This window comes from Heterocephalus glaber, unplaced genomic scaffold, assembly GCF_053883595.1.
Source record: "Heterocephalus glaber isolate CG9 unplaced genomic scaffold, H.glaber_assembly_v1.0 deba00001481, whole genome shotgun sequence".
NCBI lineage: Eukaryota > Metazoa > Chordata > Mammalia > Rodentia > Bathyergidae > Heterocephalus > Heterocephalus glaber.
The window spans coordinates 24,455,552-24,483,311 of NW_028258317.1; the positions used below are offsets into that span (position 1 = coordinate 24,455,552).

Consider the following 27,760-nt stretch of genomic DNA (forward strand, 5'->3'; position numbering starts at 1 on the left):
AGCACTGTAATTTTAACACCATGCCCTAAATGGTTATTGTATTCTTTCATTAAACTATAATTCCCTTGAAAGGTATTTATCTGGTATCCTGTTCTATCTAATGAAGTTAGGAATAGGGCCTAAAACTATGTTTATACCAACTAGCTCATATCATCTCCATTTACATAAGTTTCATGGTCTTGCATATGATTATCTGTTCCACTTAAAGGACAGAAACTATGTTGATGAAGATAAATGGTACAGCAACTATCAGAGGGCTGTGCTCATTTTCTCTTGGTTTCTTTCTGTTTAGTATCTAGTATGAGACATTAGAAGGTAACTTCTGTACTGATTCTGCCAAATACTCAACTGTTGGCAAGCATTTGAAGTTCAGGGAGTTGAATGCGTGTTAATGACCCCTGCATGAATCTTTCTCTCTTGGGAAGCTATTTGTCTCTACCTAACAGTGGCTGTTTCTCTCCTAAGTCATTTTTCCATGTCTGTAGTGGTCATAATAGCAATCTGTCAGCCTCTAAAACTTTTAGCAAGCATACAGAATAAAGGCTGAGGAAATTCATTTAGCCAACCATAGAAGTTTAACTCAGAATTTAGAACCCAGTTTGACCCTGCAGTCTTGTACCAACATTGTTTTGACAAAGGAATAAAATATGCATATATTTTTCTTTAATTTGTTATATTTTCCTCCTTGTGGGTATTCAACACAGTGTTTTTCTGTCAAAGAACTGCAAATATTTTTAAAGTTGTCTTGCCTATTCAAATTTTATAGGCTAATGAAATAATTCCATATATGAAACTGTAAACCACGCATTGTATTTTAAATTATACTTATTATGACCAGTTATTAAAACATATTAATGCTTATAGTGAAATCATTATTGTTAATTCAAGAACTAACTATAGAGATAATGATCACTGCCTTTACTCATATTTTGGCTACTTCAGAGTTTTTAACTTTCTTTATTTAGAGTGACTGGAATAACCTAAGAAATACAGGACACAAAATACATATATTAATAACAATAGTTTTAATTATGTATATAGTCTCATTTATTTTATTTTTAATAAAACTGTGATGGTTTACTCCCACTACAGATGTAAAAGAAACTCAAATTAAGATAGTTAAAGGATTTCCTGAGGTGTTACAATTAGTAAGTCACAAATGTAGGACTTCAACAAAAGCTTCTCATTCCTGATCAGTATTCTTTTACTTCTGAGGGAACTCTATGGGTGTTTTTATATTTCTGAGCTCTTTCTCTTATTTAAGAATATATCACTATTATAGGTTGAATTGTGGCTTCCCCCAAATTTTGAAGTCTTAAGCTTCAAAGACTAGAAATGAGGCTTCTTTGGAAATAGGGTCTTTGCAACAAACTCAGGTCTTTAAGATGAGCCCTAATCTGACATCCTTAACAAAAGGAAAAGTTTAGAACCAGAAAGATTCATACAGAAGGAAAATGACATGAAGACATGGGAAGAACACATCTCCAGGCCAATGAATGCCTGAGGCTATCAGAACCTAAGAAAGACATGGAACAAATTTTCCCTTATAGATCTGCTGCTGAACATTAGAGTTTTCCATTAATCAAAACCCACATTTCTGGTGTTCTGATAATCTAACTTTTGCCAGTCTTATCCTCAAAGTTGTTAGATGTTTCCACTGGATGAAACTCTACTTTAAAACACATACATGCCAAAACTCTTCCCTGTGCCCATCTACCTTTGTATAAATAAGGTCTGAGTTCATCATGCAAAGGCTACTTCATGACTAGTTCTTATCATTACCATGATACATGCATAACTTGTTATATTTTACAATGATCATGAGAGATAATAAGTACAATCTTATCCCAATTTTACAAAAATAAGAAACTGAAGTTCACAAATGTTGGTAACCTCATCTCCTGTCCACTTCCAGTTTACTGTCTCCTTGTCCCCATGGTAATCATCTCCAGAAGGTCAAACAAATGATTTAAACATTGAGAAAATGAGTTAGTCTAATGTCTAGATGTTTTAAACAATACTTTTATAAATCAAGAGGTTTCTAATTCTTTGCTTTCAATGAGATTGATCAAAGATCCTACCAGTTGCTAGCAGTTTATAAAAAACATTTTTGATGATTAATCATTATGCATTTTTGTCATGTCTCAAGATTTTAAAGTCAGTAGCATTGTTAGAACAAAACTACTTCCATTCCCATCTTTTCAGTAAATATTTTAGACATGTATAAATGTAAAAAAATGGAGTAAATGTTGATTCTTCTTTCATATTATATCATGAATACATGAACTAAATAAAAGAGGTACAATTCATTCCATGCATGTCCTAAATAATAATGACTCTGGTATAGATACTGATTCAGAGAGTAGAGAGCTAGATTAGCTCTCATTTACTGACCGTAAAATCATTTTGGAAAACTCAAATCCCAAACTTGTAAATTAATATGAAAGTCTTGAACTGAGAATACTGTATCTTTCAGGTAATTCTTTGGATGTTCCTCACAGAAAGTAGCTATCTTAACCAGTAAGAGAAGCATTTAATCAATATGAATAACTGGCAGTCATTGAGATAAATCTACTTATAAAGAGAGATGTAAATAGATCAACAATGGTCATTCTCTCTCTGTGTCACTAAAGTTCAAAAGGCATGTGATGATAAATAATGGCTCTATTTAAGTTTTTCTAGTCTGAGTTAAACTATCTACTCAGCTATATAAGTTCAGTGGTATACCCTAATTTTCTACTCTAGCAATCACAAAAAAATGGAAATTGAAACAAATAATTTAATTTCGGAGGGTTTAGTTCAACATCTCAATAATGGGCTAAATGGCCCAACCTGTGTTGCTAAAAAACATTAAGTTACATAAGGCATGGTATGGAAACCATTTTGTGTTTAATTTCTTGAGGAATCTAAAGTATAAATCAAGACTTAATTTTAAAGCAGGATTTTTGTTTGTTCCCTCACTATAATCCTTCTGTCTCTGGTGTGGGCAGTATTGACACTGGGACAATTGATTGTAAAAAGCATGGAGAAAAGGAGAAAAGCATTTCCCTTCTACTAAAGCATTACAGATATCCCTTAAATAACCCTAGCATCTGGGGATATGAAACCTATGTTTGTGAGTTTATTCTTTCACTAACAAACACTTATTAAGCATTTAATATGTGCCAAGAACCAGAACTAAAAAGTTAAAGAAAAAATTAATCTCAAAAATTCATTTGGGCATGAGCAGTGGTGCTCCGAGCCCGCCAGCCATGGTCCCCGGCGCCAGCTACGCCCTTGCCCCTGTCACTATGGCCCATTACAAAGCCGCCGACTCGAAGCGCGAGCAGTTCCGGAGGTACTTGGAGAAGTCGGGGGTGCTGGACACGCTGACCAAGGTGTTGGTAGCCTTATATGAAGAACCAGAGAAACCTAATAGTGCTTTGGATTTTTTAAAGCATCACTTAGGAGCTGCTACCCCAGAAAATCCAGAAATTGAGCTGCTTCGCCTAGAATTGGCAGAAATGAAAGAGAAATATGAAGCTACTATAGAAGAAAATAAAAAACTGAAAGCAAAGCTTGCTCAGTATGAACCACCTCAGGAGGAGAAGCGTGCTGAATAGGACTCTTCTCAGTTGAAAAGACACTGAAAAATGGTTTTGTATGACTGGAATAGTTTGTATAGTATATAATCCTTTCTGAACAGATGCTATAAAACTTTTAATATGTTAAATTCACCTATCACACTTTACATGTTATAAACACATATACTTAGAATCACCAATAAAAACTCAATATAACTTTCTTTGGGTCTTAAAGCAGGAGAATCCAAAAAAAGTAAATCCTGAAGGAAACCTAAGCAGCTATCTAATTCATTAAAAGATGTTCTATTTATTAGTCTGATTAGGAGTAATAGTACTGGATGTATTTTACTCAAGGAGGTTTAGCATGGAGCTGTTCCTTGGTTTAGTTCAGGATATGAGCACAGGAACAATCATGCTTTACAATGAAGATGAGTGTTTATAGTCCCTGTAGGCAACCGGAGAAATCTGTGTGACATACGATGCTTTTTCATGGGTTCCCATGAATTTTCTGCTCTTGTTTATATAATGCAGAACAAGTAACTCTTCTTTGCCACCACTTTGCCTTAGATAACTATTTGTGTGTCAATTTGAACTCTGACACCACGTTTTTCTTCTATGCAATCATGCCCTGATAATGTTGCCTTGCTTTTCTATGTACTTTAGTGGGTCCTAATTGCTCATTAGCCTTTGTGTGTTGTTCATTTTGCATAATAATGCAGATACCCTGATTGTAATTTATATAACTTTAAACAGGATCACACTGTTACCCTGCCTTACCTAGTTACTTAGTACAGACAGAGGTAATATACTGTTCTGGGTTCATGCACAAGCTGGGATGAGAAGGGGAATGAGCATTTATCATGGACAATTATAGTTTATGGGTATAATCATATAGTGCTTTTTTCCCCCTCAAAGTATTTGTCTAGCCTTGAATTCATTTTATCTTCATTATCCCTGTGAAGTAGGTGGGGCATATATGAGGGGAGGCTGGGTGCTGAATTTTTAGGTCAAAGACTGATACTAACATAAATTATTTACTAACTGTAAAACTTTGGACACATCAGTTAACCACTCTGAGATTTACTTTCCTCATCTGTTAAATGGGAAGAACATCTACCTCACATGGTTGTTGTGAGGGTCAAATGAGAATGTACATGAAAGATTTGTAAATGGTAAAGCACTATATTCTTGTTTTTTAGTCCTTTTTCCTTTCTTTTGGAAGACTTGCTGACAGATACTCAATTGATCATTTACTTTCCTTATTGGTAGATTGCCATTCTAAAGAAGTGTTCCTATTTCACATATTCTGTCTCTAGCATTAGAGGACTTGTCTTTATTCTGAGGATAAAGGGCTGAGCATACACAAGACCCTGGGTTCAATCTCCAGCACTGCAAATGTAACCAACTAACCATATCCAGTGAAAGCTGGTGTAACCAGCAAAGGCACTGACACTTCCTGAAAACTGTGACTAAGCCAATTATAAAGGCATTGTAATCAGTCATGATTACAGGAATGTGGCAATTGTCTGTCTCTTCTAGTCACCAGTTTGTTTTTGGAGGCATGTCAGGTAGTACTGGAACATTCATTTGGATAGATTTTGTTTCTCTTTTACCAATTTGAGTGCTTCCTACATGGACAATATATAAACAATTACAGGGTGGGTTACAATATGCTAAGAACCATAAGAATAATAAAACACGAACCCATGAAGGTTTTGGAAGGGAGGAAGGACCTGGCTTCTTTAAGCAGTTGATATGGCAGTTCCTTTCTGGCTACAGACAAGAGAAAAAAATTTTTTTTTCCTGGAAGCCAACCCTCATTTGCTTTTTTCTCATTAGACTAGTGTTAATATTTATGTCAGTAAGTCAGTAACTCTCTCTTGAACCATCCTTTTAGGCAGAAAGGCAACATATAGGTTAGCTAGTCACGCTTTAGGTGGAACTGACCTGCATTAACAGCTGTACCAGCTAGTGATATTCACGGTCAACCTGGCTTCTGGAGGGGCCCTTCAACATTTCTTATCAAGCTTTTGAGTGAAAACTATATATAACAAGATGTTCGATGGATTAGAAAATGGATCTCATCAGTTAAGTTTCTGCTGCACTTCAGCTGCCTTCCCTATAAAATATAGATTTCACATCTTGCCTACCTCACAAGATTATTTTAAGGATCAAATGAAATATAATTGATGTAAAAATGCCTTGCAAAATCTAAAGGACTCCAGATAGGGCAGATGATAGTAATGCCAAATCTCTTAAGTGCCGCAAAATCAGGGCTGGTAGGTAGTCTATTTTGGAACAAGTTTTAAAATGATTTATCAACTTGGAATACACAAACTGCTGGGCCTAACTAGTTGCAATATCAAGATTTATATTTATGTTAAAAATGCAGTTTACTAAAAGGTTAGGCAGTAGGACTGCTGACAAGAGTACTAGTTCCAGTGATTATCAGTGTGAACCATTTGTACTCCAAGATACTTTAAAAACATTCCATTAGAGCATTGGAAGAAATATTGTCTAGGTTCTAAATAGTTATCTGGAAGGCTGTATTGGTTAGTATTGCTCTGTGGGTGCCAAACATTTGAAAGATGTTGACAAGTTTGAATGCAGTTAATGGAAGGGGATTTGCAAATAATAAGTCTGTATTGTCCCATGTGGAGGCCACTAGCTACATGTGGACACTGAGTAAAAATTCAATTCCTTAGTCACACTAGCAACATTTCTAGTTTATATTCTTGGCTACGATATTGAAGAGTACAGATACAGAAAATTTCTGTCATCACAGAAAGTTCTATTGACCAGCATTATAGAAGAAATAGTTGCAGGAACTGAAGATGTTTAGTGTGGAACAGAGAAGACCTTCCTTGGGTAAAGAAGACTGTAATTTAATATTTGAAGGACTTTTATGAAAAAGATTAAGATAATTTATTTTGTTGTATTTGTGACTGTTGGCTTGAATAAGAAAGTTTTTAAACAAAACTAAAAAAAAAAAAAACTTCATTTGGAACAAGAAGAGACCCAGAATAGCAAAAGCAATTCTAGGTAACAGAGACATGGTAGGGGGTATCACAATCCCCAACTTGAAGCTATACTGCAAAGCTACTGTGATAAAAACAGCACGGTACTGGCAAAGAAACAGACCTGAGGACCAGTGGAACAGATTAGAAGATGCAGAAACAATGCCAGGCACACTCAGCCATCTCATCTTCGATAAAGGAGCCAAACACCCTCACTGGAGGAAAGATAGCCTCTTTAATAAATGATGCTGGAAAAATTGGGTTTCAACTTGCCAAAGATTAAAACTAGACCTTTCATGCACTAAACTCTCTTGCCATGCCCCAAACTAAAATCGAAATGTATTAAAGATCTAAATATTAAAATAGAAACACTGAACTGGCTGGGACAGAGGTTAGGTAGAACTCTTGAAGACATTGGTGTAGGAAAAGATTTTATGAACAAAACCTCAGCTGCCCATGAACTAGCACAAACAATCAACAAGTGGGATCTCTTCTTATTCAAAAGCTGCTGTGGGCCAGGGATTTAGCTCAGTGGTTCCAGCGCCTGCCTCGCAAGCGAAACATCCTGAGCTTGATCCCCGGTACCAAAAAAACAAAAGTTTCTGCATAGCAAGAGAAACCACCAGCAGTGTGAAGAGACAACCCACAATCTGGGAAAAAATCTTCACCTGCTCTTCCTCAGACAAAGGTCTACTATCTAGAATCTATAAAGAACTTAAAAAGATCAGACCTCCCAAATTTAAAGACCCAATCCGAAAATGGGCATCTGAAATGAACAGACATTTCTCAAACAAAGAAGTAGAAATAGCAAATAAATACATGAAAAAATGTTCAACATCACTGGTCATTTGAGAGATGCAAGTGAAAACAACGCTGAGATTCCACCTCATCCCAGAAAAGATGGCTGCTATCATGAAATCAACCAATAACAAATGCTGGCAGGGCTATGGGGAAAGAGGAACCCTGCTCCACTGCTGGTGGGAGTGTAGACTAGTGCAACCACTGTGGAAATCAGTATGGAGATACCTCAAAGCTCTAGGACTGGCAGTCCCATTTGACCCAGCTATTCTCCTCCTGGGGATCTTCCCCAAAGAATTAAAAGAATCATACACCACAGCGATATATGTGCACCCATGTTCATAGCAGCACAATTTGCAATAGCTCAAACTTGGAAAAAGCCCAAATGCCCATCAACTGGAGACTCAATCAAGAAAATGTGTTTTTTTAATAAAATGAAGTACTACTCAGCCATAGAGACATTTATTGCTAATTGGATGCACATTGAGGCGATACTCTTAAGTGAAATAAATAAGACACACATGAATAAATACCAAATAGTTTCTCTAGTGTGAGAAACTGAAAGTGTAAATAAGGACTAAAAGGTATAATAGATAATGTGAAATAGGAAGAAAAGGGGCAAAGGGGAAGGAAGTGGGAGGGGTAGGAGAAATTAAAAAAGGGAATGGAATTAATATGAGAAAATGGAAAAGTGGAAACAAAATCACTGTCAATAGGGAAGGATGGAGGGGTTGAAGGGAGGGCAGGGGAAGGGGGAAAAATAACAACCAAGAGAGATTATGTAAAGGTGCAAATTTCCAATGATAAATGTCATTATATTGTATACCTAAAATGTACCAATGATTAGAATGAATAATCGATAATGCAAAATAGGAAGAAAAGGTCCAAAGGGGTAGGGGTAGTGGGAGGGTCAGGGGAAAGGAAAGAAGGGAAAGGAAAAATGATGAGAAATGGAAAAAATGGAAATAAAGTCTTTTTAAATAGGGAAGGGTGGAGGGGGTGAAGGGAAGGCTAGGAATGGGGAAAAAGTAAGAACCAAGATGCATCATGTAAAGGTACAAGTTCCCAATGAGAAATGTAAATGTGTTGTATACCTACAATGTACCAATAAAAGAATTTAAGTAAAAAAATAAAGAAAAAAAGAAAAAATTAACCTTTACTTAGCCTTGTATAAGTATGAAAAATAATTAGAATATTATATGTAATATGCTTTAATAAAAGTATATATGATGGCAAAAGCTTATTAAAAGAGATGAATAGGACCACAAAAGATGTTCTCTCAGAGGTGATACTTATCAAGTGTTTTGGATTTTGTCAGAGAAATGACCAAGTCAATTTTATGCAATACTGAGCTGACCTGTTGCTAACACACAGCAACCACTTGTTCTTAACAAATTGTTTATTGTTTTTTGTCAATGAATTAATGATTTGGATACATAAAAAGGAAGCCTATCTGCTTAGTTCTTACTAAATAAGACTTCAGATAGGCTACTTTCTTTTGCACACAGCTGCTATAATTGTGTGAATCTCACCACGCAGGCAAGGATAGAGAGCACACCCTCTGGGTTTGAAAAAAACAAACTCCTCTTTCACTAGTAAATTTTTACATTGTATCAAGAGCTCCAGTCTTCACTGATCTGATCTGCATACTCCTAATGCTTTGAAATATTTTTCATGTGATTCGAGTATGAGATTATTTACCAGAGTTGTTGCCTTTTCTCTGCATATAAGCACCATGTTGCTGATTCATTTACACATTATTTAATTTCTCTTAAATGGTACCCAATTGGGAGGCAAAAACACAAAAATGTCAGTACAGCATATTTGGGCAAAATCTTTCCTTGTCACAGTTTGTCAAGCATTGTTCCTGTATATCTACCATGGAAATACATTTATAGTATTAGAATAACCCATTCACTGTGAAAATGAAACATTTTTGCATTTCTATGGATTGGACCCAGGGCCTTCAACATGCTAGGCAAGTGTTCTATCATCAAGCTATATCCCTAGCCCCAGAAAGTAACTTTGAAAACAAAAATATTCCCCAGACTTCACTGAGGAGCTGAGAATCACCTTCACCAAAAATTGTTTAAAGATAAGACTTAGAAGAGAGAAAACATCACCAAAGGTTTTACTACACCAAATTTTTTTTGTTGTTTTTGGGGGGGGGGGGGTTGGTACCAGGGATTGAACTTGGGTCCTTGGCGCTTGCACAGCAGGTGGCGAAACCACTGAGCTAAATCCCCAGCCCTACACCAATGTTTTTAATCTTCTAAATGATTCAGCCCTGTGGTGTCCTGATCCTGGTCTTAAGCAAGTTCACAGCCCTGTGCAGAGATACTCTGGGACCCTTTATCCTAAGACTTGTCTTCTTTCTTCACTTTGAGATGTTCTAGAACCTCACATACTTTCTCCCTAAAAGTATACACAAGTCTTTTCTTTTAGGAATTGAAATAATCTTGGAGATGTATAAATAACACAGCCAAAACAACTTCATATCCTTACTAACAATCAGGAGAAGTACAAATAATACAGGAAGATACCACAGTCTCTGCAGTTGAATGACTTCCATGTTAGTGTGTTTGAATAATGGATACTGTGTGGCTTTCTCATACTGTACATAGACATGATGTATTGGTTACTTTCCTGTCACTGAGACATAATACCCAACACCCTCAACTTAAAGGAGGACAGGTTTACTTTGGTTTATGGTTTACTTCACTCTTGGCTGAGTCTAAGGCAAAAACAGCACAATGGAAAGTATGGAAGGCACAAGCTGCTTTACCTATGACATCTGGGAGCCAGAGAAAGAGCAAAGGGATAAAACAGGACAAGAATACAACCCACCAGGTCACAGCCCCAGTGATCTGCCCCCTCTAACCAGCCCTCACTTGCACACATGCGACTTTTTGGGGGACATTTTAGATGTAAACCCATAACACACAGTCACCCCCGGAAACTGTCATTGATTATATCGGAAGAAGGTGAGTTTTTCTTTATGCCTCCACTTTTTACTTCTGAAAATCAAGTGATCTGCTATAAGCTCATACCACAGAAGCCAGTCATCCCTGGTAAACCAAGTTTGCATGTTACTCCTCTGTTAACTTCTCTTCTGTCATTTCCCAACTTTCAGAGGTCTTATGTAATAAAGTAATGTAAATATCCCAACTTTGGCCTATTAATAGGACAGAGTCTCTCTGAGATGAGAGTTAAAATAGAGCAAGACCATGTACCCATGCCATCATCTTCAAGATGGTGGCAATGAAAATTTGCAGTAAACACTATGGAAAAGAGAAAATAGAGTCTGAGTTTAGAGCCTAGTTCCTGCCAACTGAAGTATCTTGTTTTATTAAGGAAGGTGGAAATATGTACATGGTGGATGGCAGATTCTCCAGGTGTCACCCTCACACCATTTTCCATAGCTTTCATAAAACAGTACAATTTAGATTTCCATGACCTCTGGACATACTGAACCTAATTACATCACCAGCTGACTCCAAAAGGTGCTTTGCTGAAGCCCATGACTTGGTTTACTTTGCAACACCTCCTCTTTGAATCAGTTACATTAGAAGAAAAGAAAGACTTTTGATAGATTTATTACTTGATATTCTTTAGGACTTCAGCACTCTGAGCTTCTGTTCTAACCCTTTAAAACTAGAGGACTGACAAAGTACCCAACTACAATATTATCTGTAATTCCACTGTTTACTCTCTGATGACAACATACAATGAATTGAATATAGGAAATGCAAAAGATAAAGAAAAGGAATTTTTAAAATTTTACATGTACAAGTTCTGAATGCCTTCACATGTCTTTGGAATAGAGATGCTCAAGGGAAAACATTAGGGCGTCTATAGGTCCATATGAGAAGTACATTTGGAAATCTTGGAAGAAAATGACAACAGCAATTCTTCTACTTCTGCCAGCTCTTTCAAACTCTACCATGAATTTGCTCATGAATTTCAGGATCTCTACATGCCCTCCTGCACAGGGACAGCTAAATTTGGGGACAGTGTCAAAACCATAACAGAATTCTCCACTTATAATGAATAGAGCAGCAGGTGTCAGAGTTCACTTAAAGTGCTGTTTTAGCTAAATGCTCATGAGAGACTTCACAGGATTCACTAGCCTTCTAGGGGAATAAGCACATCCTACACATCCAGAATAAATTCAACCAGGCCACAGAGGACTTTTAGCACCATTATTTTCACACATCTGATCAAAATTTAACCTCTTCCATAGCATAGCTTTCTATCAGTAAAAATTAATTACTTCTCATTTCTTCAAGGTCCTCTCTGACCCCGGACTATATCCAAATGGGAAATAATTATCCAGAATAGTTGCTATTACTCATTCTAACTTCTGGCATGAACAAAGAATTAAGTAGCAATTGTTGAATTTTCCTATCAGGATATCCACCGACATATTTTGAAGCATCATAATGCAATATAATAGAATTTTCTAAATGAGAGGAAAGTAACCATATTTCCAGTCTTATTCTAAGGAACATGCTTTGCATAGTTTCAAAACGTCAAGGCAGACCTGTCTATGGCTAAATATGTTTGTTGTCTTGTTGCCTAGAGAAATTTTACCTTATGCTTTAGGGCACAGCTCTTTGGGTCCTCATGGGTCTAGTCAACTCTCCACTCTCTGACTTAGGAAAAGGAGTAGTGGTTCTATGGAAGATCCTCAAACAGGCATGGGTACCCTAAGAAAGTGAGAACAGGCAAACAGGCCCTCAGCACAGCTGTCTCCATACCCTCGGATCCTGGGAAGAGGAGGAGACAGTGGGTGCTGTGGGACAGGAACTTAGCTGAGGCCATCAGAGTGAGTTTGGAATCTAAATTGGGGCACAGACTGGACAGCGAAGGCTTTTTCAGCATTTAATTTGAACATGTATCTTTTAAAAACTAATTAAAAAGTACATTTTTTAAAAAACACAAATTCAACTTCAATTTACTCAATGGCCAGCCTAGACACTTTTTTTCTTAACATTTACATTGATTTCCGAACTTTGAATAATTTTAAATGAATTACAAGCAGCCTACTCAGAAAATAAAATTGATTATCAAGAGAAGTTATTCTTCTGAGGAACGTGATAATACATGTCAAGATACATTCTCACAAAGGAGATGCACAGGGCCTCTTTTTTCCTTCTTGGTGACAACACTCAGATTTGAAAACTCCAACCTCAAAAAATTTAACCTCAAAAACAGCTATCTTACTGTTAGCTATTTCCGAGCACAATGCTTGGGATATAATGAATTTTCAAAAGCACACAACTCCAGATATTTGTGATGTTCTTGTATGTCTAACACACTCCTTCCTTGGCCATGACATACTGAAAATTTAGATTGGTTTGTTATTTTTCAGTAAATATATATTTGATATCGAAAAGCCCATCAATTACTTTTAAAAGAATATGGCTGTATATGACAATGCTGAAGTATGTCTTTTTGACAGATAGCTTATAAGTAATTGGCAACATTTCTTAGCTTAACATGAAAGATGAGAGATAAGAAGAAAACAAATGATAGGCAAAGGACAACACAAGCTTAAGGAAAACACTTGCACATTCTCATTTGTTGGGATAGCCTGCCTGGCTGGCTGCCTGTGGAAAGTTGAATGTGTGTAGGACATTGAGTAGCTGTGCCTCAGAGAAGGGACAACAGCGGCTATGTGCAGTAGAGGCTTGAATGCATATGCTGGAAAAAGAGAAGCAAAAGCTAGTGCTATGTATGGAAATTAATGACGAGCAAAACGAATTAAGGTAATCAACAAAATCAATAACTGATTATTGGGGAAAGAGAAAATGTAAAACAGAACGTTTGAAGAAGAAAGAAAAAAGAAAAAGTAGAAATAATGTGAATTTAAAAAGAGGAAAATGCAGATTTAAAAGACAATAAAAATATTATGAATGTCAATAAACTTGAAAATAGCCAAAATTAATGAATTCATAGAAAAATATGAATTCAAAAAGTGACTAAAAAGAAAGATAGTCTTACACTATAACAATTACTGTTTTTGAATGAGTAGTTATAAATCTGTCCTATGATAATGAACAAGGTCAATATGGTTTTATAGGCAAATTCTATCAAGTTTTCAGAAACATCTATCCAATCTAAGTAAAAAATTTCAAAGAGGAACAATCTCCAACAATTTTATGAGTCTACCATTGAAATAGTTAATTCTGTACAAACTGAGCTCATAGTCTCACAAATCCAAAGAATGAAAATTGTGGGCAAAAGGAAGAAGTTAGACAAGTATTTATTGGAAATAAGAAGAGGAAGAGAAATAGCTGTCCACCAGTAGTGGAATCCAAACCCAAACTGTCTTATTTGCCCTGCTCCTACATAGATAAGCAGATGGTAGGCTTTGCAGAGTTTTGTTTTGTTTTTTTAATCAATCACTGAGCTAGAAACTGGTAACTGCATTTCTAGGTTTTTCTAGCCTGGAGTTTAGAGAGGAGCTGTCAACTAATTTAATATATTCTGCATAAGAACCTTTTTCCTTGGAGGAAATGTTCTTATCTACATTCTAATCCTAATTTTTATCCTTCTTTCTGTGACTTCAATTAGCTTCTAGGTGTGTGTGCTAGCTATTTGCTCTTATCTAGCCAACTCTATCTTAGGCTGCCCTGACTGTTTACTTATAGTCTAACTACATAAACAAAATACCTTTACTTTTTTATTCTATATAAGACCAACTATTATAGTGAAAAGCTAAAAATATTTGGGTTTGAAGACATCAGTGTTATCAAAGAAGTCAGGATTTGAAATTTTAAGAAAAAATGTACTAAAATTTTATTTTGGTTTCTGTATATAAAATACATATTAATATCAATTAATTACTATGTCCCACCAATATATAGAAAACAATCATAAATATGTGAGGTAATTTAAGAGTAAAGCTCATAAAAGGTAACAAGTATTTTATAGAGAATATTTTCAAACTTAAATATAACATGAACATATTAATAAATGGAAGCATATATCATGTTCTTGAACAAGAACCCTGTTATTGTATATTAATTGTCTACTAATTAAACTATAGATTCAAACTAATTATAATGAACACACTGACAATAACCTTCACAGAAATGGGCAAATCTATTTTGAAATTTATATGGAATAATGAGAGGTCAGGTATTGTCATCACAGTCGTGGAGAAGAGTACAATGTTCCAAAACATAATGAAAACAGGATAAAAGGAGAGTGGATCACAATGGGTCAATTTGGGTATATGTGTATGTATTCTGAGCATAATAAAGTGCATTGTAAAATGTGTTTTCATACTGAGGTATAATTTTTAAAAATGTAAATCTCCACCCAATAGAAACTTTTGAACATGTGAAGAAATCTGTTCAAGAATGTTTATAGAAACACTATTTGAAATCACAATTTTTTAAAAGCTGAGCCAGAAATAACCCCAATGTCTACCAAATAGAGAATGGATACAATTTATTTATAAAGTTGAAAACACAGCATCTATTAATCCAAACTAGCCACATTTCAAGTACTTAACATGATCAGTGTCTAAGGTATTGAACACCAAAGTACAGAATTACAGAATTTCTCTTATGTGTAGACAGATACAGGCATATTAGTCAGTGTAAAAATATATAAAACTGTATGTATAGTATGTATAGTATGATCCAATGGGCATATGGGATATACATACTTTTTCCTGAGAAAATAAGAAACTGTTAATATTTTTGAAGAAAAGAGTTAGGGGTTGAAAACTCAGTATTATTTTTTTCTCTTTTTATACTTCTGTAAAATGTGTTAATGTTTTAAAGCATATATTTATATTAATTTTAAGAATAGAATCAGTTAATGAGTAAAGCATATTAACAGTGAAAAAATATTGTTGAATAGCAACTTATTGTGTTAGCCTAATCAAAGAAGAACCATACTGACATGTTTCATGAAGACTAAGAACTATTTCTCTTGTAATGTGTGTGTCCACGCACATGGGGCTGGGGTTTGAACCTAGGGCTACTGAACTGAGTGAGGTACATCCCCAGACATTTTTTATTTTTTATTTTGAGTCAGGGTCTTACTAAGTCACTATGTTACACAGGCTGAGCTCGAAATTGTGACCCTCCTGCATCAGTTTCTCAGAGTCCTGGGATTATGGGTGTGAGGCACCATGCCCAGTTTATAATTACTTTTCACACACAGGCATCCCAGATAGGTCACATAATCCCTTGCCCTGTGAACACTGTACTTTTCTCAATATTGTGACCATTGATCTAACCGTAGATACATGAAGGATTAGGGAATTATATAAACAAGAAGATAATATTTATGTCCTGTAGCTTTAATGATTTTAAATCAAATGTACTGGAATATAAGAGATGCCCCGGATCTACACTCCTTTGGAACCACCAAATGAGTAGTCCTATCAAGGAAGAAAGTGAAGCATAGCTGACCTAATTTGCTCCTAAGTCTGCTGTTTGTGAACATTGATCCTTTGAAGTAGATCTAAAACAACTTACATGAAAAATATGTATTAAAATATTTTCTATGAGCCTCATCAATGTTGCCATTCCAACATCTATATTTCTTTTGGGAAAATAAGAACTGTATAGTCCCATCTATATTTTTGACTCCTATCTTGCCTTTCATATACTCTCAGGATCAAGAACACTGTGTTAAGGAGTCCCTCCTGAACACTTATCTGTGTTTAATATTGGAGAGGCAACTATAACCCTTTTGGGATGGTCTTTTTTACTTCAGTTCTCAAATAACATTAAGTGATCTGTAATCTGCAGTACAATTTTAGGGAGAAAAAAAAGAGACATGGCCTTCATTTCATCACCATCATATCATAAGAGGATCAAACATTAAACCTCTTACTTCTTTTTTTTTTCCTTTTCCCAAAACAAAATGAAAGTGTTTTTCTTAGCTTTATCATCTTCAACCTATTCTGTAAGGTTCCTACTGCCAAGCTTGAACAACAGTTTTCAGCCCTGGGGAGTCTAGACATTTGCAGTGTCTCATATGGTCTGCAGAGGACAGTAGAGACCTGAAGCCAGGTGGTCACGAGGCTGTTGACCAAATTGGATAGAGAAGCCAGAGCCTCCTAATATCACATACCACCAGGCATGGCCTGGGCAGGAGAGCATCAAAGATTCCACTAGTTCTTTCAGTATCTAATGAATACACTGAAAAATCAGTTTTGCCTTTTTAACCTAGTAGGCTTTATTTATTTGGGGCTTTATTCTAATAATCTTTAAGTGTATCAAGTAGAAATTAAGACTGTCATTGACAATAGCTCATTCTCAATAATGTGTGATTCGGGAGATTTGGAGTCAGGCCCAGGAATTGGCATTTGATCAAATACACAGTTAACTCTTGTTTACATTAAAGTTTAAGAACAGTTCCTAATCCTTCAATGAATTCCACACAGCTTAGTTTTTAAATTTTATCATTTATGTTACATTATTACAGTACTGTTCTTCACAGATGCTAACATCATTAACTTATCTCCTATTAAAATACTTTTTTCCTAGGGCTATCACAGTCTTATCCCTCTCATTACCAAACCTAGTTATTTGGCTATAAACTATTTTAAGGCAACAGAGTATAACAGAAGTCATATTCTGGGCTTTGGAGCCATACTTCCCTAGACCTCAATTTTCACATTAATAATTTTTATTTATTTATTTATTTTGGTACCGAGGATCGAACTCAGGATCTTGCACTTGCAAGGCAGGCAGCAGAACCACTGAGCTAAATCCCCGGCCCCACATTAATAATTTTTAAAAGAATTAAGATGTGTTATGTACATATGCTAACTCCCCACCACAAATATCATCACTATACACTGCAAACATATACTAATAAAAATTTAAAATAAATTTTAAAATAATACATAATATAGTGGACCTGAGGATTAATGAAATAATATTAGTAAGTCTGAGTAAAGTGATAGAATAAATGTGCACTCAATACATCCTTCCCTCTTGGTTAGCTCCAATAGTTCTTTGAGTAACAAGGACACCAGCCATCTTGCTTGACACCATTATTTCAGGAAAGAAGGGAAAGAGTATGAGCTCTGCCTGTGTGGAGAGTAAGTCTGAATGGAAAGTAGAGGAAAAGAAAGGATGGCAGATCTCTCCTGTTACAAAATATTGAACTCTAATAAAATAAAAGGATCTGGGTGAGCCATAGACTTTGATAAAACTTTAAAATGACATTAAACACCAGATGATATGATACTTACAAAGTTGCTCTATAGAAAACTTGGGGCCATAATGAGTAGTGTATGAACAAGATGTTCTAGAAATCACCATGCTTTGTTGTCTATATAAGAAAATTAAAGAAAAAATCAAGACTAACAACTTATTCCTGACAGTTAGCGATCATTAAAATAACTTGAAAACAACAATTATGTGTCTTGAAGGCAAGTGATCACAAATATATATACATAATAAGCATGAAAAAATAAAGATAGCCCAAATAAATAAGAAATAGAGAAATAAAACAGGTCACAAATCTCTGTAAAAGCCAAATGGTCTGTTTGTTACTCTTGGTAGGTTAGTATGGTATTTCAAAATAAGTCAAAAGAAATTTTTAACTTAGCTCAAGGGCTTAAAGCTATAGGTACCTTTACCAAGTCTATCAACATTTCCTTTCATTCTACAGATCACTAACTGCAACAACTAGATGAGTGAAAAAATTACACAGATAATTAGAGATGTAAGGTAATCAGTTTTATCTTAAAGTTGGAATTATTTTTCCATATAACCCTTCTAGAAAGATGATGCAAATTCTTTCTATCAGCCTAATTCAGTGAGCTTATATCTCTTCTTTAAGCCTCAGTATCCTCATTTTTAAAGCAACTACAATTCACCTTCACTAATACAGAGAAAGCATACAGTAAGTGGCCAGTGTGATGCTCTTTCTAGGCTTCCCTCTACATCACACACTGACTCTTGTCACACAATATCCAAATATAGGCACTGGTGCTTACAATCCTGTCTTCATTTACTGAGTACCTGTGACTCTAGTTCAGCTGAAGAGACTGAAGCTCAGGAAGGTCCAAATCACATTAATTATTTAACACAGCCACTTGATTTTGATGTGTCCTGTTATAATTTTTGTGTGTATGTTGGTCTTTCTTAGATTTTTTTTTCTATTTCATGGAGCTCTGATTATACAGTTTTAAATAAAGAAAATTTTTTGCTTTAAATATTTTCCTGATACTTCTTTTATCTGAGAACTGACATTTTCCTATAGGTCACTGAGGGCGACTCTGCACAATTTTTTCAGTGTGTGTGTGTGTGTGTGTGTGTGCATGTTGATATGAATAGCTTCTGCTGCTTTTTAAGATCATTAATCTTCTCTTCTCTATTATCTACTTGCTATTACACAATGCCAGTGAAGTTTTCATTTCAAGGGTTATGTTTTCAGCTTTAGGCATTCCACTAGTTTATTTTTTTTACATCTTTTACTTTTCTTATTAGAATATTCATGTTTTCCTTTAAATCGTTAAACATTTTATATCACTGTTTTAAAGTCCTTATGTGATCATTCCATCACACATGCAATTTCTGGGTCTGTTCTTATGTTTTTTTCTTCTGATTATAGATCATATTTTCAGCAGGATAGTAACTTTGTATTGTATCCTGGAAATTGCTTAATATTATGAAGTATCTGAATTTTCCTGTCACCTAATGAAAAGTTAAGTGTTTATTTGGCAGGCAGATTTTAGCTTGACATTTCTGAGACTGTAGGAATAGTTTAGCCCTACTATAAATAGGAATAGTTTAGCCCTACTATAAAGCACTGGCACTTTTAGTGTTACTACTCAAAGTACCAGGTTCAACAAAGTCTGTTTGCTCTGGATGATCATATTCACATGTCTTCTGATCATGTGTAAGTTCTAGAAACTATTCAACACAATCTATGCCAGTGGTGGCAAACCTAAGGCACACGTGCTGCAGTGGGCTGTTTGTATCATTCAAAGCTATAAAAGGTTTGCCATCACTGATCTGTGGTAAGTGTTTCTTTCTCTAGTCTCTATGGTAGTTGTTCTTTGTAATATAATGAGCTTATTTCTTACAGTTCTGAATCTGTTCAAATCTGGCTTGGGAATGGAGGTGAATAAATGAGGAACAGATTAGAACAACATCTCCATTAAGTTGTCTATATTTAGTATATGTTATAGGCTACTTATATTCCTGTTTGGGCAATCTTATTGATTAGGCATAAGGAGTTCTAATTCCACAGGGCCCTCAGGGAACAGGTTTTATGGAGCCTAGGAAAGAGTCAGCTCATGGATCCTCTATAGAGGTTAAATTCACACAGGCAAAGGAGCCCTTTTCCTGGAGAATAGCCTAGCTGGCTTCATGGGGGCCAAGACTCATCTGTTTGAAGGAAATGAATGGTACCAGAGTGACTTGTGGGCCACCTCTGCTACTTGTACACCGTCTTTTTCTGTTCTTGAAACTTCAAAGACCAAAGATTTTGAGTGGCATTAGGAAACATATTTCTTTTTTTTCTTCTTTTTTTTTTTTGGTACCGGGGATCAAACTCGGGTCCTTGTGGTTGCACAGCAGGTGACAAAACCACTGAGCTAAATCCCCAGCCCTTAGGAAACATATTGTCTAACCATGCATTTAGAAATATTTCTTTTCATTTTTTACTGATGTCAGAACACTAGGAAGTATACTTTATTTGCACAGTAAAAACGCATGACCTGAAATATAAAAGATAATATATGAGGTGTGACTGAAAAGTACAGTGTATGATTACATTTTAAAAACAATAATTATAGGAAAAGATATATTGCCATTAGTCCCCCTTGGAATACTCTCTCTCCCTTAAACACACTTATCCCACTTCTCTTGCCACATTCTGAAGCAATTTTGGAAGTTCTCTTTCATAAGTATCTTTAGTCACATTGTCATGGCTGCCTTTATGTCCTGAACAGATGCAAAACATGCACCTTTCATGCTTACATTGACCTTGAGGAAAAACCAGAAGGCACATGGTGCCAAAAACAGTGAATAAAGTGGATAATGACACATCATAACGGTTTTATGAGCCTGCATTTTCATTAGATGACACAGTAGCGTTCACCATATTTTTTAATCACACCTCATAAAGATACATAAAAAACTGCTTCAGAAAGTGATAAGAAGGATATGTGTGTTTGAAGTGAAGGGGGAATATTTTGAGGGGGATTAATGCCAGTGTGTCTTTTACTGTAATCATTTATTTCAGTCACCTTATTTTTGATCACCCCATGTAAACAAGGAGGACACAATTACCAACTTTCTTCTTTGTTTGAAAATCTACTTTAGACACAGAAAAGACTTGACCATGAGTTGTCCTTGAAGATAAAACCTCTGCCGAACGTTTATTTCCTTTATGGTGGCCTTTAGAGGTGTCTAAGGGTGCTCCTACCAGGCCACAAAGAGCTCACTCTGTTAGATTTTATCATTGCTATGAAACAGATCTGGCAGCATGGACCACAGAAGCCAGTGATGAGCCCAGGGACACAGCTAAGGGCCTTACTGCTGCCTAGAATTGATTAATACAGTTTTTATTTCCCATTATGGCAAGTCAGTGTATCAAGGGATGGTAGGCAGAAATCACCATTCTTAGTAAAACTAGAAGCAGATGCTCCATGGCTCTATTTGGGGAAAATACCAGTGTGAATCTGCTAGTCCAGAACTTCATTCCCAGGTTTACATTTCTCTATTGCACTGAATCTTAATTTTTTCAAGACATGGACTCCTTTAAAACTCTCACAATGATTTTGCACCCTTTCAGAAATCATGCTTATTTACAAATATAGAATATTGATATCCTTGAATTTCTTTTACTGCCTAATATACACATAGACATACACACACACACACACACACACACACACACACACATTCATACAATCAAGGAATAGGTAATAAGTGGCCCTAAAATCCTTCTAATTAATCCTTGTGCCATCACTACCACAAGGACTATAAGACAGAGTGTAACTTTGGTTATCTTTCAAAATTATGGCCCAAAAGAGACAAAATGATTCTTTGAATAGCTAAATCATAGCTGAAAGAATTAATAATTAATGAAGAATAAGGAGATCAAAAAGCAAAAATAAATACAGAATAAGTTAAAGCACAGAAGCTAGTTTTCCAGGCATGGTTGCCCTCCAGAGACACTGTCTCCATCACCTTACCTCTGAACAGTTAAAATTAAACAAATAGAGGAGCCAGGGATTTAGCTCAGTAGTTCTGCCATCTGCCTTGCAAGCTCAAGGTCCCCAGTTCAATCCCTGGTACCAAAAAGAAAAAAGAAAAAAAAAAAACTAAACAAATAGAGGCCCAAAGGAAAAAAATCATCAATATAAGCTGTTTTGAGGGACAGAAGAAGGTGAGTCCCTCTGCCTTGTTACCTTCTTGGGCTGTATAAAGATGGTGCCTGATAGGTTTTCATGAAATCTCATGGCCAAATATGAAATGGTCATAAAATATATGCAAAAATATTTTCTGTACCAATAGTTCCAAGGCAAATCTATGAACTGGGCGGAGAACTAGCAAATAAGAGCACAGTCTTGGGGTCCTCCAGAGTAACAGAACTAATGGGATATATAGATACATCTAGCTACAGGGCAAAAGCAATCCAGCTGTACTTTGAAAGAGGAATTAATCTCCTGAAGGCCATCAGTAGAAGAGGAGGAGGAGGCCTAGAAGTCTGGGAGTGAAAGGGTGGAAGGGACCTATGTAGCTGAAAACAGGAGAATATTAAGATCAGATGGAAAAAAATGGATCTATGTTGTATAAGAATTAATGTCTTTGTGATGGTTTATGTGTCAGCTTGACTAAGTTAAAGATTACACAGAGAGTTGGTAAAACATTATTTCTGAGTGTACCTTTGAGAAGAGATTAGCCTTGGAATCTGTTAACTGAGTAGAGCCTAGACAGAACACAAAGGTCAAGAGTGGTGACATTTCCTTGTCTCTGAACTGGGACATCCATTTTCTCCTGCTTTTTGGTATCAAGCCTCCTGTGTCTTGGGTCTTTAAACTCTAAAACTTAATAGGCCTTCCACAGTGTGGACTGAACTATACTACCAGTTTTTCTGGTTCTCCAGCTTGCAGACAGCATACTATGAGATTCTATATATCAATTCCACAATAAATCTCTTCTTATTTGTCAATATAAATCATACTGTTTCTATTTCTTGGGAGAACCCTTATGAATATATTCCTCTTATATCATTACTCTTTGGGCACAGGAAAGAATGCTAAAGAATTTACAAAGTGGAACAATTAGCAAGTGGGAGTGAATTGAAGTAATTTAAAGGGGGCTACTGAGGCATCACTAATATATGGGGAAATATAAGGGTTCATAGCAACTGGAGGTGACTTAATTCATTTAATGAGAACAGTACTTTAAAAAACTGATTACAAATGCAGGAGGGTGTTCAAACAGTTGAGAGATGAGAGTACTCAGCCTGTAGGCACTTTCTGTGAAGAAAAGCTCAGGGCTGACAAAAGCACCAGGGAGCCAGCTCAAACACAAATGTGTCAAGGTGAAAGGGCCTGAATCTCATACTGGGAATGCTTTCTGAGAGACAGGCATGCATAAAATCATGTGTTCTTTTGCTTAGTGTGAAGACAGACTTTCCATCCTTCATCTCTTGCAGCTAGAAAGAAAGGAAAATGTAGAGAATCACAGACTTGGAAAAGCCCTTAGAGAAAACCCAGTCAACCTTTCATTTAGCAGTAGAGGAAACTGAATGAGGTCAGAGGAGGTGGAATGATTTGCCCAAGGTCACACAGCTGGTTGGTTCAGGATGGATCTGGAATTTAAACCCTCAGGTCACCTTTTCTAGTCTAATTATCTTTGCAAAATGTTTTCATTTTTATCTGGACCACTGTCCTTTTAATAATTATAAAGATAAAAACTTGATAAGCAGAGAAAATATATTACCATAGGTGACATTTTTGTAGGCTGATCTGATCTCCTTAGTGACTCAATGTCTTCACCTTCTAAGAACTAATAAAATCAATTAGTAAGAATGCAGGGAAATAGAGCACATGTGCATTTGCAGATTAGCCACTTCACTGGCAAATGACTTGTGTTGCAAAATGAGCATTTTTATAATTGTCCGAGTAAGTGACCTAACCATGGTAAAGATTGCCAAAATATGTAGAGATGTAACAAACATTATGTTGACTCAGGGTCATAAAGAAACACAGGATATTTTACTATTACCAGCATAATTTTCTCTTTGGAATTTATCTATAATAAAAGAAAAGGACAAATTCAAAAGAAAATCAAATTTCTTTTCACATGAAAGCAAATTTCGGATTCTCATGTTTCTGTAAGCCCAGACCACCAAATGTTTCAAAAAAGTCAAGAACAGAGCACAAGATCACAATTTAAACTTCACTCATGACAAATACTATTAAAATTACACCATAAAAAGGGTAAATTTTGTTTTGTCTTCATTTACAGAAACTTTGAAAACTAGAATTTATTTTTCCTACATCAGAACACCATTTGGCTAGAAAAAAGACAGATAATTCTTCCTTTTGGATTCACCAAGGACTGTGATTTAATAGAAGAAAATAATTCTATAAGAATTAAAAACATTTTTTAAAAAAAGAGAGATCATCCCAAGGAAATGTATGCAACCTCACCACCACCAGCACTGCCGCATATACACCCAGACAGCAAGGTACTCAATTTTTTAGTAAAGGGTATAAAGAATAAAAATGAAGGCTACTAGGACTCGGAAAATTTATAAAAACAACTATATCTATGAAGAACTCTTGCCAGATAGAAAATAAGCAGGAATGTGGTAAAGAATCAAAATAAAACAAATAACAATTACAATATATTCTACCTTTGGCTCTTGGTCTATACATCCATTGGTACCGTTATTTACATGGAGGCAAAGGGAACATTCATACAATTACAATTATAACCATAAATGCAAAAATAAATGGAGCCTGTCATGGTGGTGCATGCCTGTAATCCCAGCATTTTGGAAGGCGGAAGCAAGAGGATTGCCAATTCAATGCCAGCCTGGGCAATTTACGGAGACCTTGTCTCAAAACAAAAAAAATTGAGAAAGACAAGGATGTAGCTCAGTGTGAGGGACCTGGGTTCAGTCCCTAGTACTGAAAGGAAAATAAATGGACCAAATACTTAAAGTAGTTACGAAGGTTTTATTTTGTTGTTGTTCTGTCTCTCCCATAATCACTTATGTGAGCACTGAAGTATCAAGATATAAAAGATACCAAGAGCAAGGCATGGTGGTGCACATCTGTAATCCCAGCACTCAAGAGACTGAAGCAGAAAGAACCCAGGGAGTTCAAGGTCAGCCTGGGCTAAGTAGTGAGATCAAGGCTAGCCTGAATGACATAGTGAGACCCTGTCTCAACCAACAAACCAAAACAAAAAAAGACAGCAAGGAAGAGGGACACCCTTGGTTTCTATGTATAATTGAGCCTCTATATGAATGTCAAGTGGCAGAGCCTTATTATCAGGGACAAATCTCACTTCTCACCTATTTTTCCCTCTGATATCTGCTGTTACAACTTCATTGAACCTACTTATCTGAGTCATTAATCACAAAATTATCCAATTTGATGAGTTCCTTTCAGCAGGACCTGCCCAGCCTTCTTTGAAACTATCTGACATTACTGACTTTATACTTTTGAAACCCTTTTGATGAGAGAGTGACACTAAGGTGGCTCCCTACCAATGACCAAGCCTGCTGTCTCTTCTCACAATCACTCTTTCCCAGTCTCCTTCTCTATTGGCATTCTCAAAGAACTTCCTATCTCCTTGCTCACAATCCCTTGGCAATCTTATTACCTCTCCTTTCACAAATTCAGCATTAGCTCTCTCCATGTAATTATGTCTTGTATCTGCCCAGATGCTTCCAAAACATACATAGCCTTTCTTTTAATATTCCTCAAACCTATTGATCTTTATTTTACAGAAGAGAAAACTGAGGGACTCAAGTCAAGTACAGTGAGTGACCTACTCAGGGTCTCAAATCTAGAAAATGTCAAAGTTTATGAACTTAATGCCAGCACTTAAATCCAGAGTGTGTGTGTGTGTGTGTGTGTGTGTGTGTGTAAATGCGAGGTATTGGACAAATAACACTTTACCGCCTATTAGAAAACTTTACAGGAATACCCCTATGACTTACCATATTTTCCAGAGGCTTTACCTCTCTTTTGTACATTATCAGGATATTCTTTGTTATATATACTTGAAATCTTAGAGTTAGTTTTCACATATCTAGTCGCCACCAATCCACTGCTACTTTCTGAAAATTATAGCTTTCAGTGTCTCTTGTGTCTCCCACTCAATTCCTTTAGTTCACAGTGTTTCTGTATCTCTTCTGGTTATGGGATTCTCTTCTTGAGAAGTCTAGACTGCAGTACTATTCTAGTACTGTTGTACAGATACACTATTAACGTCTTTACCTCTAATATGTATGTCCCCTCTTTAATTTCTTGTGTGGATGCTTTCAGTGACTTTTCACTCCTTTTAGGACAAAGCCTAAATTTTCAACTTTCCACATTGTGAGGTTCTAGTCTACATAGAACTTTACTCGCTAATTTCCACCCTAAGATACTGGTTGTTACAATAAAAATATTTTTGATGGTAGGCACTTGCTATGGTTTGAATGTCCCCACCAAAACTCATGTTAAAATTTAATCCCGATTGGGAGGTATTAAAAAATGGAATGAGGTGGAACTTTTATGAGGTGACTGGGCAATGAGATCTCTGCCCTTGGGAACTGATTAATCAGTGTGTGAATTAATGGATTAGAGGATTAATGAGTTATCACAGGAGTAGCTTGGTTATAAAAGTGAGCTCTCTTTGGCTTGTTAGTTCTGAATTGCCAGGTAATGCCCTCTGCCATGTCATAATCCAGCAGGACACCCTTACCAGATCATGGCAAGATGCCAGTGCCAGGCTCTTGGACTTTCAAAGCCATAAGCTAGTGATGGCAAACCTTTTAAAACTTTCAATGACAACAAACAGCCAGCTACAGCATATGTGCCAAAGTTTGCCACCACTGCACATAAATTAAATAGACCTCTTTTCTTTATAGATTATTCCATCTGTGGTATTGAGTTATAGAAACACAAATAGACTAAGACAGTGCTCAAAGATATTTACTAAATTAAATCAAACCTGTCAGAAATAAATTCATTTACATCATTATTTCACAGTCAAGGCTGAAAATACATTCCTTTTAAACTTTCATTCCTACTAGTTAGCAGTCCTTTGGATAAGTGTCCTAGAACTCTCTTCTCTCTGTTCTTAATTATTTGTAAGACCATATTTGCTTTCTTGCACAAATCAGTAACTCAAGAATTTGTAGGCATCTGCTATTATATTTCAGTTAAGATGCTATGTTGTATGCCAACCAAAATTATTATTAAAATTATATAAAATTGGTGAAGTACTTATTTTTCATAAAAAATCTTTACCATAAATATTGAAAATGCATTGTAATAGTTTTTATTTTCACTCAGTGCATAAAATAAATGATTCCTTCTTTGCATAATAGCTAAAATGTAGCCCCATAAAACTTGATTTCAGACATTTATAAACAACAAAAATAATTTTTAAATTTGCTCAGACCAGATGCACCCTAATAATTACAAAAATAGAAGACGTGCAAAGGAATAAGGATTCTTATGATACAAAGATTTTGTAGTCACTGGAACTATTACCTAGATAAAGTGCTGAGAAAAAAGTTATCTGAAGAGTGATTCAAATATTAAGACAACAAAATAAAACCTCCATTTATGTCATAATAGACTGATATCATTTATGTTATGGTTTATATCTAGATGTCCCCATAAAGCTTTCTACATTCATAGGTGGAGCTTTTGGGAGGTGAATGGACCCTGGGTATGTGATACTGGATTAGTCCACTGATTGGTTTAGCATAGTTCTGAGTGTGGATGATGGATTTATGGAAGAGGGAAGACCCCCACTGGGTATAGGTAGCACCAAACAATAAACTTGTAGCCTGGGTGGGAAAAAAAAAGGGAAAGAAAAATGTCTCACTGCTTCCTCCCTTCTGTGCCATGAACTGTTTCTCTTCTGCCATGCCCCTTTGCCATGTCACCCTACCTTGGAGCCAGCTGACTATGGACTGAAAACTCTACAAACTGTGAGCTAAAATAAACCTTTCTCCATTCTGAACATTTGCTCTGATCTCTTGTGTTTCCTTGTCAAGCCTCACTGGCTCTTCAAGGAAAAAAATCCATGGATTAAAGTGAATCAAAGAGTTAGAACCACGGTACTAATTTTGTTTCTAACTCATCAATTCACCCTATCGGTGTTTCACTTTCCTCTTCCATAATTGCTAGTCTCACATTCC

The 27,760-nt window shown here is 36.0% G+C and overlaps 1 protein-coding gene and 1 long non-coding RNA gene across 2 annotated transcripts in view; one reads left to right on the forward strand and one right to left on the reverse strand.

Moving 5' to 3' along the window:
• Positions 1-27,760, reverse strand: part of LOC110347744 (uncharacterized) — a 150,732-nt gene that overhangs the window by 56,559 nt on the left and 66,413 nt on the right. The window lies entirely within an intron of this gene.
• LOC101712792 (c-Myc-binding protein) lies at positions 3,222-3,840 on the forward strand. Its single transcript, XM_004838376.3, has one exon. It carries the CDS (start codon positions 3,222-3,224, stop codon positions 3,600-3,602), a length of 381 nt encoding a protein of 126 aa, XP_004838433.2. The 3' UTR covers positions 3,603-3,840.

Excerpts from the sequence above, each read along its gene's own strand:
- LOC101712792 (XM_004838376.3), top strand. The coding sequence starts at position 3,222 with ATGAGCAGTGGTGCTCCGAGCCCGCCAGCCATGGTCCCCGGCGCCAGC.